The sequence below is a fragment of the Mustela nigripes genome, chromosome 3 (assembly GCF_022355385.1).
Source record: "Mustela nigripes isolate SB6536 chromosome 3, MUSNIG.SB6536, whole genome shotgun sequence".
Lineage (NCBI taxonomy): Eukaryota > Metazoa > Chordata > Mammalia > Carnivora > Mustelidae > Mustela > Mustela nigripes.
In genome coordinates, this window is record NC_081559.1 from 20,480,081 (window position 1) to 20,493,250 (window position 13,170).

At 38.8% G+C, this 13,170-nt stretch overlaps 1 protein-coding gene across 11 annotated transcripts in view; it reads left to right on the top strand.

Moving 5' to 3' along the window:
- The window catches only part of UNC80 (unc-80 homolog, NALCN channel complex subunit), a 230,625-nt gene extending 217,455 nt beyond the window's left edge, over nucleotides 1–13,170 (top strand). For 9 of the 11 annotated variants that reach the window (XM_059393382.1, XM_059393388.1, XM_059393383.1 and 6 more), the window contains 5 exons: nucleotides 1,567–1,623; nucleotides 8,865–8,946; nucleotides 9,855–9,966; nucleotides 10,550–10,749; nucleotides 11,565–13,170. In XM_059393382.1, the coding sequence (XP_059249365.1) occupies nucleotides 1,567–1,623; nucleotides 8,865–8,946; nucleotides 9,855–9,966; nucleotides 10,550–10,749; nucleotides 11,565–11,831 (718 nt within the window). In that variant the 3' untranslated portion in view covers nucleotides 11,832–13,170. The remainder of the gene's footprint in view (nucleotides 1–1,566; nucleotides 1,624–8,864; nucleotides 8,947–9,854; nucleotides 9,967–10,549; nucleotides 10,750–11,564) is intronic. The other 2 variants (XM_059393389.1, XM_059393391.1) reach the window with 1 other exon arrangement.

A 13,170-nucleotide genomic window follows, 5' to 3' on the forward strand; every position in this document is an offset into this window, starting at 1 on the left:
GAAATAAAGTCTAACTTCGGAGAATATTAAAAACTAGGGGAAAATGATTTAAAAAATGACTAATAAGTAAATTTCATACTTGTAAGAAAGCAATATTTTATGTACTATTTGGTTAATACAAAAATTAACAATGGATAAGGGTTACTATCATTGTTAGAGATTGTTTTACCTACCTTTTGGTAATTTACCTTTAAAAAGGAGGTCTTTTAAATAAAATGCATGAACAAAACTAGAGCTAAACTATAAAATCTCCCAAAAAAAGGATATAAAGTCCTATAAGCAGTTAGTTTTGGTAACTATCAATTCATTTTTAATTGCTAGCATGTGCAAGCTTCTATCAAGGATAAAAGAAAAGCGTCTAGCAATTCATGTAAAAGTTTTATTTAAATTAAGGAATTGTAGGAATTTAGCATAGAGGGTTTTTGGTGATTTACCTTAAACTAACCAGACCATCCATTCCCTTTGTACATATTCATTAAAAGGTTAAATTGTTTCAAGGGAGAAAGTTTATTCTCTTGTGGATATGCTGGAAATACAGAAAAATCATATAGTTAAGCCTTTTGGTTTGATTATATTTTGGAAGGCTAGTGAAGGTAGTAATGTCTATGTGCATTAGGGAAAGGGACCCTCTGTCTGGACACAGAAACCATTTCTATAGTGTACAATTAGGTAAACAATTGGTGGGGTAGGCACTCCATCTTTCTAAATAGTTTCATTCCTTTCAATTTAATAAGTATTTATTGAGTGCCTTGTGGGTGCTTGCTTAGCCTGATGCTAGGTAGTGAAGTAGAGAGAGAAATTATGACACAATTTCTGTTCACAAATCCCCAAATCAGCTGCATCCAAAGAACTCAGTAAACTATTTAATTATTCTCTCACCAACCTGACAGGTTTCTTCTTTTGGCATTCAATTCAGTCCCTAGACGGTGGAGTAAGGAGGTAAATGAGAGTTCCAGGTGACTCTTCTAGGGTTATCTTCCTCCCATTGGCTGTTGACTTGCACTTTCATCGCAAAATTAGCAAGGGAAGTTGAGCTCTTTCTTTGCTTTTCTTAATGGCATCAGTTCCAAGAGTTTGGTTGTGGCAATTCATGGTAAGTGGCTTCTGTGTGATAATGTCACAACACATGAGAAAGAAGCAGCGTCCTGGTCGATGAAGAATCACGTACATAATAAGACAAATGGAAAGTAATAACCACTCAGCCAAATGGTCACCAAAGGAACGATAGTCTCATCTTCTATGGACTCATTCCACAATGCATTTCAGAGCTCATGTGTCCCTTTGGAGCTCATTTTTAAGTCCTAACTCTTGACCAATGAACAGATCACTCCTCTGAGAGTCGCACCCACCCAAAGTCCCTCCTCCCCCATTGCCTCGAGTCCTATGTCTTGACAAACCCAGCACAAGGTGAAATGGTTACCTGTCTCCTTTTCCTTCTTGTTCTGTTAAATTTATTTATTTATTTTTGGCTCTTGGAAGCAGAAAATTGCATGCCTTTTTTTCTTTTTCTTTTATTTGTTTGCATTTTCTTTCCCTAAATGCTTCATCTCCCTACCCCTCCTGCAGTGAACCTAATGTCCTCGATGACTCCCAGGGCCTGGCCGCCGAGGGCAGCCTCTCTAGGTACAGTGTCAACGCTACCTGTCTATTGGTGTCTGTGCTGGGAAACTAGCTGTTCCCTGTCTCCTCCGTCTCTCTGTCTCTCTGTCTCCTCTCGCCCCTTCCCACCCCCGCCCCCGTTTTGATACCTATTTCCATTTCTTGCCCTTTGTTGCTCATGAACACAAGAGCCTGGAAGTCAAAGGTGTAGCCTCCTTCATTTTCAGTTTCAGAGCTCAATCACAAATGGCTAAAAAGCTTACTTAAAAAAAAAAAAAATCCGTGGAGTTCTTTTAAGGGCTTGTCCCATGGATGTCTAAAAAGTTTGATATGCTAAATGTTAATTTCATCCCATCGAATCATTCCCTCCCACACTGATATCCCTTAAGAATTGTTTTTCAGAAGTCTTTTAATACAACTCCCCATCATCAAGAAGCCCCTTATTAAATCCAGACAGGTCTTTTAGTTCATAGCATGGATGGTAAGAAAACAAACAATGCTGCTATAATAAGAGATGTGATGTCGATATAATTTCTATAATTCCCTCTCTTTGATGCATGCCATGTGGCAAGCTATTATAGTAGCTTGTTCAAACAACACTGATAAAAAGAACGTCTGTCCCAGCACAAAGATGACTCCAAAACTTGCCATGAAATGTCAGACACGGACATTTCTTGGTAAGTAAGAGAAGTCTTATGATGCAGACAATAAGATATCTTGACTATTGGTTTAAGGAGTCAGAAAGGGGGACTGCACCTTTAACACTCAGATAAACCACGTCAAACATTCCTAATCTTGTGCTGTTGATTCACACCTCTCAACTAATCCTCATTAGGGGTGATGCTTCTTGTTCATTCTAACAATGCCTTAGTTCCATCTCAAGAGAAAACATTCCCTTCCAGGTCTGCGTTACATAGTGAGTACAATACGTTTATTGCTTTATCACAAAGATGAGGAAATGTTGAGAGGCTGTTCCTGTGACAGGATATTCTTCGTTTTCTTTTTGTTTTCTTTGCATCTTGTTCAGATTTCACATTTTCTTTGGCAAATGAAAATGGGAAATTTAGTCCATCATCAGGTGTATCATTTTTTTTTTTTACTAGACTCATAATTCACAGCATTCATTTGTGTTTGCGAGCCCTTGCCTTGACAGATCAGTCTCTTACTGTTGGTAAATGTGGACGTGCTGCAGAGTGCAGACTCAAGTCCATTATCAAGAGCTGTGGGGGTGTGGATGTACAACACAGTCCTCAAGATGGTTTTCCTTCATTGCTCACAGTGGTTGAAGAGATTGGAACTGAGTCTAGCACCAGGACCACTACTTTCAAAGAATGCATTTGTTTGATGCTTAAAATTACATGTGAGATAGATGAACCTCGCTTAGAAGAGAACTATAGTGTCCCTCCGAGTGTGGAAAAGATTAAGCCCTTTGTTGACTTCCATTTGGCCAACTTTGTCCCAGGGCTTTTCTAATTAGGCCAAATTCTACTCTTACTAAGTAAAAATACTAGTCCGGGTTTGGTGACAGAAGGCAGGAATTTGAGTTGACTTTTATAAACTTTCTAAAGGATTTGGACCTCTCTGGCAGGTTCAGGGTTCAAATTGCTGAACTTGACAGTATCAGAGCCAGTCTGCCCTGGATCCTGCACCAGTGGGAATAAACCCAACGTTCTTGCTACATAAGACTGCTTCAGTGCCAAAACTATAGCTTTTATCTACAACTGAGTTAGTCAGTCATGTCAGGACTTCGGAGACTGTTTTAGACCAACTGTTGTTGATCTGTTGTTCCTATAACTGGCAAGTTTTAGTTCTGGGTGTTACCTGCCCACACTCGGTGGTGGTCATTAAGGAAAGAGAGGACGAGGTGTTCACTTGGATTCTAAATAATTCTGTTAATGCAGAAGCATCCCATCAGCCAGTAGCACATCCACCTTTGCCAGACCTTGCAAATTGTATTTCTTGAACTCCATCATGTCACCAAGTTCTCTTTGGAGGAGAGGAACTTTTGGTATTTACTAAGAGGTCGGTTTATAAAATAGGATATGCACTTATTTATATTTGGTTTCCAGACATTCTTATATTTGGCACGAAACTTCTTTATGTTGCAGACTCTTCAGATACTACAGAAACAGTGGGGATCAACCATGGCAGTTATATTGAGCACGTATCTGAACACTCAGGACCTAAAATACACCCAAAGTAGTCCTAAGGAAAATCTGGCTCCAAACCTTAAAGATAACCAGGAAGCAGGGTCCTGAGTGGCTCAGTTGGTTAAATGTCCGACTCTTGATCTCAGCTCAGGTCTTCAGCTCAGGGTTGTGAGTTCGAGCCCAGCGTTGGGATCCATGCTGGTTGTGGAGCCTACTTACAGAAAAAAAAAAAAAAAAGAATACCAGGAATCATGCCCAAAGGAAAGTAATACACCCTGCTTCTCTCCTAACTCCCACATTTTGGCAAATGTTCTGGAGATGTGCTTTTGAAAGAGCATTTATTTTAGGTGAAAGGGAAAAGTTGGCCTGAGGGACAAATGAGGAAGAGACCAGAATAACTAGGGTGACCCGATGAATAGGTAGAAACCAATAAAAATTATGTAGACCTTTTGAAAATTTCTTTCAGGATTTTTTTTTTAACCTGTACTATCTGGTTTCTTTTAAATATTTATCATAAGAGGTATCAGCCTCCTAGAAGCACCATTCTATGGAGCAAAGATTCTTTCTTTTGGAAATTAACACATTAAAAAAGAGTATCCCATCCTCTTCTGTTGAGACTATTACTCTTAGAGGCATATAAACGCACTGCAGAGGTTCCGTCCCTGGTCCTGCCCCCAGCTACACACACTGTCCATCGTGTTTTCTCCAGAAGAATTAGACATACAGAAGTTACTCAAGCACTTGGCCTGGATGTTTGTACTTGAAAATCAGATTTTGTTCGAACACGTTAGAATACTTTGAAAGACAGGAATTGACAATCAACTCTTATTTTTTTTTTTTAAAAAAGAGATCATAATGTTATTTGATTTTGTAAGGGTAGTTTTAATCCCAGTGAAAAATAAGAATGTGGCTCCAGTTTGAACAAGACTATGTAGCCTGGGTGAGACAAAATAAAAATAACCTATTTAGTAGAACCCATATCATGATCATCCACGTTTCCAAAGTATGAAAACTTGGCAAGTCCATTCCAAGGACTTAGAAAAATATTTAAACCTTTCTCATGTAACTGAGAATGACCGGCTAAGAAAATATGTGTTGTGTTACACAGATATGTCCTTGCCAATGCTGCCTCAGCTCTTACTGGCTATCTGAGATCCAGATGATCCTCCCTTTTTATTCTGATTCTAGCCATTAATCTCTAAATTCTGTGGCATTTAAAATGCATTTTCTCAATGTTGTTGAGGGAGGGGTCAGAACAGACTCCCCCAAAGTCTGCCGTTTGGGCATATGGATTATTTTGAGGTGAAAGCACTTGAGACCCTGTGGCATCGAGAGAAATTTCTGTCCTTCTCTTATCCACACAGCAGACTCTATGTTGAGGGACTTTCCCAGAATAAGGGTTATTAAACGAGATCAACTTTATCTGAGTGGACCCATCCGTATGGTAGGTAGGGCAAACATCAAATTACCAAACACCAGCTCTTCTTGTCACCCTGCAAAGTGCCTTCCTTGCTTCTGAAATCCCTACCCCAAGCCCTTCTCCTTAGTTCGGAATGACATGGAGATGTCATTTTGCCTGACTGTCTTTGGAATGTCCATGTCTATGTGGATTCTCCGTACTTAAACCTATGAAATTTGATTTTCTCCTGTTATTCTGTCTCATGTTAATTTGATTCTTGGTCCAGCTAGAAGGACTTCTGAGGGGACAGGAATCGTTACTCTGCGACATTGTGGAGGCCAAGTAAATTTTAAACGATGATCTTTTATGGGGAAAGGGAAAAGTCGAATTTTGTCTCCTGTTTATTTCCCTGTTCTCTACAAATGTAAGTTTATGGCTCCTTTGGTGCTGGCTTTATGCATTCCCATCATAAGACAGTCACTCAGGGTAAATGGCTATGCTTTGTGTCTTGTATTCCACCTCTATATTTCTCTAACCATATTGAAATTGAACCTAAAGGCACAGGTAGAGGTAATGAAAATATGAATTCATTTTCCATGTGCTAGTCTTACCTAGTGCATCCACTTAAATTTTTTATTTATGAAATATATCTATGTCTCAATCTACACACTTTTTGTAACTTTAGATGAATAATATGAATTATTATTACATTTTTATTACATTACTGAATGCTTATCCACCTATCCAGTATTTTAAAAGTACCATTAGGTATATATCTATTTAGGAGATGCATACATATTTCTACACTACACTCCAGGCCCTCAGGCTGAAACAGAGAAAAAGAGGTAATTTGTGCCGAAAATTGTTCTCCTAACATGGTCTGAACTTCGCTAGCTTATTACTTCCTTGCATTTTGGGTAAGGTGTTTTTGTTTTTCGTAGACAGTTGAGTCAAGTTCTGACAAGCCCTAAATGCATGTCCTTCCCTAAAATCTGGATCATTGTATGGTTTGCCATAGTGATGTTTTTCAGTGACTCCAAAATACAAAGGATAATTTTAGCTTCAATTGAGAATGTTTTATTTCCTTTTCTCTTTATCGTTTTAAGCAATTATTAACTGTGGAAAATCGACCATTTCTCATTCTCAAGATCAACATTTTCAAGAAAGCAGTTTACTTTAGAGAGGCAGTTAGGGCAAACACCTTGGTCTTCTCCTGGTTGGTTTTAGTACTGTACATTCTTATGGTCACAAATCATAAATCCTACAGATGACTAAAATAGTACATGACTTGGAGAGAATTTGAAACTAAATTGAAACTACTTTTTATATGCAATTTGATATAGACCTGAGAGAAAGTAATGTGTTCTGCAAGAATTACTTCCATTTTGAACTTTTCTGGCTGTTTTATTAATGTGCCCTAACTGCACATAGTTCAGCCGGACTTTGATGTCCCCAGTACATCTCTTTTGGGGAGAATATAATGTATTAGCAGGGATATGCTATTTCCAGGGACATGTTCTGTAATTTCATCTTTGATACGTGCATTCCACTGATGAAATGCTCTATCATTTATATATAGAACAGCTAATTACTGAAGCTGTAAACTTGATTCATTTCTTAGATATAAGCCTCTCTATCCATAGAGAAAATTTTGATGCTTATGATCCTCTCTCAAAATAACCATCATGAAACTCCCATTATGCTTTGACATGTAACACTCCCCCAGTAACGTGTATTTGTTTTCTTGCACCATTTTTTCCTCACAACTCCGGATTACTGAATTAAAAACAAGACAAGTGGACTGCCTCAATTTCATTTTCTCAGCCCAATTATTTTCAAAACATTTTATAACCCACTTCCTTTTAGCGTTCTAGAAGCAATAAACTCATTACAAATAGCTAACGTCAAACAAAGAAGCATGCTATATACATCCCTTTTCATGCTCCAACCATTTTACATCAACTAACTTCTTTTCTCGACCTTAATGGGAGGTAGGTGGTAAGTATTAACCTCCCTTTACGGCCAAGGGAACTGAGGTAACATGTAGATGTCAACGAAGAAACCATCCCAAAGAAAGCTTTGCTTGGTGTTTGGGAGAAACTTGTTTCTACTCTTGTGCATATGGTGATTGAATACTCTTTTGAACTTAAAGCACATGTTAAAATATATAATTAATAAGGAGATGTCACTTCAAACATGCCAGCAACTTAGTCTGGATTGCTTATCAGAATTTATTGCATTGTTCCTTTGAATAATTTTCCATCTTCATAGGAAGGTCACATATGTATAAAAATAATGTATATTGATCTTTTGAACTTGATATTAACTAGAACAAGAAAGTTTAAAAAGCATCTGTTTTGGGGACTCTTTATGGAATTCTGTACTGTGTATCCCAAATGGTATAATTATGATATAATGACATCCCTATTTCATAAAAACTTTGATATACTCCATTTGGGAATCTTTGATTTTCATCTAGTAGATATATGAGTAAGACTTTTAAAACAAATGACAAATATGACTGTCACCCACGTGACGGTTAACCAGTTGTTAACATAACAGGGAAAACATCTGATTGTCTATCCTGCCACCAATTTCTTTCTCTACAACTACAATTAGATATTTTAGATAGCTCTTTTTTTTTTTTTAATGGAAATGAATGAATAGAGTCTTTTTTTTTTTCCTGGACCGTTGCTGACTCTGCATTCCTCTGTGGAATATTTTACTCTAAAGACAATTTGTAGATGACTCTCCTTTTGCAAAGGCAAAACAGAAATTAATTGCCCATTAACCAAATAAGCACAATGGCATCATCCATTGGGTTACAGTGTTCTCTGGGGCACAAAACATTTCTTCTCTCCACCGCCGTTCCCGTTATAAATGCCTATTATGCATGCATGCAGAATGAAAACGGATCATGCGCCCACGAGAGTATTTTCAGCCTCACCCAACACTGAAGTAGCCACCACGGTCAGGAATCATTTTTGCATATAAAATACATGCATACACAGTAAATTTGGGGGGAGCAGCTTTTTGTTTTTTATAAATTGCACAATGTGTTTGAGTGCAGCTACTCGATTGATAAGTTTCTGAATTCTTCTGATAGCTTGATTATTTTGCCGGCCTTCTAAATCTAAAATCTTTTCCTAAAAACATTTAATTGTCTACCCATGTGACTATTCACTTACTCAGTAGTCACAGAGACTTCAGGCTGCAAACATGTGTTGAATGTGCCCCTTCACCCAAATGGATTCTGTGTCTGATGTGTTTGATATCTGTCCATCTTATTTTCATTTAAATTGAAATTTTAACCAAGGTGTTCCCATTCATGTGATAGAGTTGTTTGTGTTTGTTTGTCACCACCTTTTCCCTTCCCCCTTGGAAAAAAAAAAAATTGAGATTAGAATGTGACATCTTTAACCTTTTGGTGGCTTCCAAACCAGGGGTGTGATCGAACCAATGTTTTGTTGGATGATAGACATGGCATCAGTGACTAAAAACAAAATCTCAATTTTGGCAGCTTGGGGCTACGAGGCCTCGTCCTCCCTCCCAAACCCTTGAAATCTTTCATCCCAGGGATACTTTCCCAAACTTCCTTCAAAGATAATGGTATCTTTGAAGTGACTGTTTCATAGAAGTGGTTTTGGCTAACACCCACCCGAGGATGGTCGTCTGTACCCTCTCTGCGGTCCACTAACACTGTTGATGCTTGACAGGGTGGCAAGTGTCCAGAGTGAACCTGGCCAACAGAACCTCCTCATTCAGCAGCCGTTGGGGAGGAAGAGGGGCCTGAGGCAGGTAAGCAGACCCAGAAAGGGCAGGAGAGTCATCCTATGAAACGGAAGCTCTAGTTAATTTGTAATGCCCACGTACATGAAGACCGTATTTTGCCTTCTCCCTGCCTGAAATAAGCAGTACCGAGCAACTTTAAAACGTAAGTACTTGGGCAAGCGGAGAGATTGGCTTCTATTTTAGTTTTGAGTCTTCTTACTACTAAAGCTGATTCCTTAGTTGCATAAGCAGGCCTATAATTCTCTTTGTCCCAGGTCCAGAAACTTTCTTTCCCAACCAAACATTCTGAGCAAGGAAGATTTGTTAGGAAGTTGATGTAAGGCCTGTTTCTCTATAGAGGCATAGACCCAGGTAGACTGTTCTTCTTCATTTCAAGATTAATGATTCAGGTTAAAATCAAAATCAAAGTAAAGATCATCTTTGCAGGTTTCCTCAGATGGGGTCCCTCTATTTCTACATACAAATTTCAATGAGACTTTGTACAGTCGCTTCGATGGGAGCTCCCCAACATTTGCATACCAGACACTTTCTCAGCATCTGAAATTTTTTCAACAACCTCCCCTTGAGAGTTATCATGCGGTTAGCTACAACTTTTAGATGAGCAAAAGCTGATCGATAAGCAATACTTATTAATTTTGTATCCTGAAATTATCACATTGACTATTTTAAATTATGTTAATTAATGGATACCTAAAGGACTAATAATTGGGAGATAGAATTGGTTAAAGGGAATGCCAGATTCAAATACTCAGTGTTCCATATACAGAAAGAAGTTTATTTTATCAGCTACGAATACAGGTATCCACGGAAACCCTTAAAGGAAAGAATACACCAGAGTCAGAATTCTCTGAACACAGCTTCCTCTCAGGCAGTTAGTGCCCTCTTGCCAGCTTTATTCTGCCTATTCTCTTTAGCTAAGACGTCCTCTCCTGTCACGTCAGAAGACACAGACTGAACCCAAAAACCGCCACGGGGCTCGGCTGTCAACCACTCGCAGGAGTATTCAACCTAAAACGAAGCCATCTGGTGAGGCCTCCTGTGTCCCTTCTGACTATATCATTGACTCTGTGTCATGGAACTCAGTCAGGAAGGTCTGCAGACCCGAGCTCATGCTCGGCATTAGGGAAGAAGTTTCCCAGGCCACTTTAGTGCCTTTCCTGCTTTTCATCTTTCTATCGCAGCCCCGTAAGTCTAGGGAAATGGAAGAGTCCAGTGTAAACCACGAATGCTATGACATTTGATTCTACCAGGTTGTGTTTTCTTTACCCAAGTCAGGAACTGAGTTTGCTATATGTCTTACTGAAGACAAAGAAACGAATGATAGGAACTTTTAAGTCTTGTTGGTGGCTGTTATGAGTGACGACCAAGTTCACCTAATGCTTGATGGAAATCTTGTTTAAGCCATTTATGTAAAACTGATTTTTTCTACCCAAATTCTACTCTTTGTAAGAAGGTGAAATCAAAACATATACATAGTAGTCAAATATGCTCTTCTTTATTAATAAGCCAGCAGAGCCTTTACAAAGAAAAGCCAGGTTAAAGCTAATTATTAAGCCCTGGACAATAAATATATTTTTTCCCTATTTACTGCTTTACTTCTGACCTACAGCGGACCAGAAACGTTCTGTGACCTTCATTGAGGCTCAGCCGGAGCCAGCTGCCACCCTTCCAGAAACACTTCCCGCCACAGGCCAGCCACAAGGCTGCAGTCCAGCCCCATCTAAGAAGCCGGAAGGAATGGGCAAACCAGTCCTCACGTCTTCCCCTGCCATTGTAGTCGCTGATCTTCACAGCCTGTCTCCCAGGCAGGTGAGGGCTCTAAAGACACAGGCAAGGCTTGCCCCCTTCATACAGTGTGCCTAGGAACAACGTGGATATGCAAATTTATCCCATGTAGTGGAAGTCTGGGTCTATAACCTTTTGTTACCCAGACGGACAACAGTCCTGTTGTCATGAACAAGAGCATGCATATGGTCAGGAATATATCTACTTAAGAAGTAATAAGAGAAATCTTGGGATTCTTTGTTATGAAAAACCCAAAAGAAAATATTTTGCAACTAAAATAACCATTGAAAACCATGCTATGACACCTGTTGAAAGATAGTTCAATATAAAAGGAAAATAAATTTCCCCTTTGGAACCTTGTAAATAGCTGTCTCTATCCTATGAAATGAGAGGAATCCTCTATTCCAATCTTTTTCCTCATCTTTTTGATATTATTCTTGTTGTTTTGATTTTTTTTCTTCTTCCAATTTTTATAAACAAATTCCCATAGGCCCCATGTTCTTCCCAGTGGCACTTAAAGAAAGCTAAGGGGCAATATTACTATACACGTTTGTAGAGTGTTTAATGGTTAGCAAGCCTTGTAACATCATCATCTCCTCTTATCCTCACAGTCTCCAAGGTAAGCAGGGCAAAAAGATACAGTCATGCTAAAGCTTAGGAAACAGGCTTGCAAGGTGGAAGGGGTCCATATGGCTAAAGGATTCGTATAAGCTTGCATATGCCGAAGCTAGAGCTGGGACTGGCCGTGTGCATCCTTGCCCAGCTTCAGGTAGACAATGACATTTTTGATCCTCTTCCCTCCCACTTATCCTGCCTTTCTATGATCCTTTTGATGACAGAGTGAGCCCCTCCCCACCGAAGAAGGAGAAAAGAAAGAGGACGCAGAAGTACAAGGTGCTCCAGCCCACGGCCCCCTCTCTGAGCAACTCTCAGACCCTGATGAATTCACAGGCCTTGAGACATCCATCCTCCTACAGCACGGAGACACCGTCCTCCACATCAGCGAGGAACACGGCATGGAGAACCCCCTGCTGTCCAGCCAGTTCACGCTTACGCCCACCGAGCTGGGGGAGACTGACGGAGACCTAGATGAGTCTCATGTTTAATTGCAGATCTTGTTAAGAGTGGCAGGTGTAGACAAGATGTAGGAGGGATCGCTTTGCTAAAAGGTGAACACTTTCGCTTGGAAAAGATGAAAACACAGCACTTTACATCCAACGGGTGACACAAATCTCAGTAGATTTTGCTGCTAATGCGCACGTTTCATAAGCATCTTTAAAAAAATCAATGGCTAAGATAATTTGGTTGTGTGAAGACCATAAAAACCAGGGAAGACTAAGAGGAAAGAGCCATTTCACTGCACAATGTTTATGATTCAAGAAGCCTTGAGCAGTTAAAAATATATACTATTATGGAGCTGCTTACTTAGGAATCTTAACAAATAATATGTTCTAAAGAGAATGCAATTTTTGAGATTACTCACATTATACATCTCATGCAAATGTTTATTTTTATAGTTTCAAAAGTGTTAAATCAGGTGGCTGTATGAATAGCAATTTACATAAAAATGATCAATAAGGAAAATATTAGTTTGAGAAGACTAATAAATAAGCCTGCAGCCATCTTTGCTTTGATCAACAATACAGCCATTTACAAGAAGGAAAAAAAATACTATTTTTAAAGCTGTGGATTTTTCAATATTTATTTTTCAACCACCATTTACATTGCATGTTGTAAATCAAAATGCTAATGCCCTAAGATCATTCCATTTCACAACCACATTAGACAGAAAATATTCTGAAAAAGAATCAGACATAATTTTGAATTAAGAACCTAAACAGCCAATACTATGATGAAAACTAAATGTAAATATAATAGCTAGAAAGAGATGGTATTCCTACTTCTAGCCATGACCACATTAATGCCAAGATTAGGAGATATTGGAAAATATGATTCAGTATCCTGTGCCTGCCCTTGAGGGCATATTTTCAGATATTAAGATTATTGTTAGAGTTGGTTCAATAAAATAACTTCTTCTCAATGTTAACAATTTTCCTATGATCCTTTAGACATCTACGTTTATGAGGAAAAATTATAAAGTGAGCAATCTCTTCATAGACAGTCAGCTTGTGTATTTTATGTCAAGAAAAGCATAAAACTTAGAAGGCTCATGAGGCCTTATCTAGAGTGTTACTAATCCTGTAGTAGGGCTTGGCATCATAGAGTTCAAAACCGAATTTCAAAATTTTAACAGTTTACATTAGAAAACTGTTACATAAGTACTAAACTTATAAAAATCCATATATGTACCTAAATTGGTGTGGGGTATGTATGCACATGTGTGTGTGTGTGTGTGTGTGTGCGCGCGTGCGCGTGTGTGTATGCCCACGTGCATTTTTCTAGTACTCCAATTAAAGTTACAGCTTTTGATTACATTGCAATGAA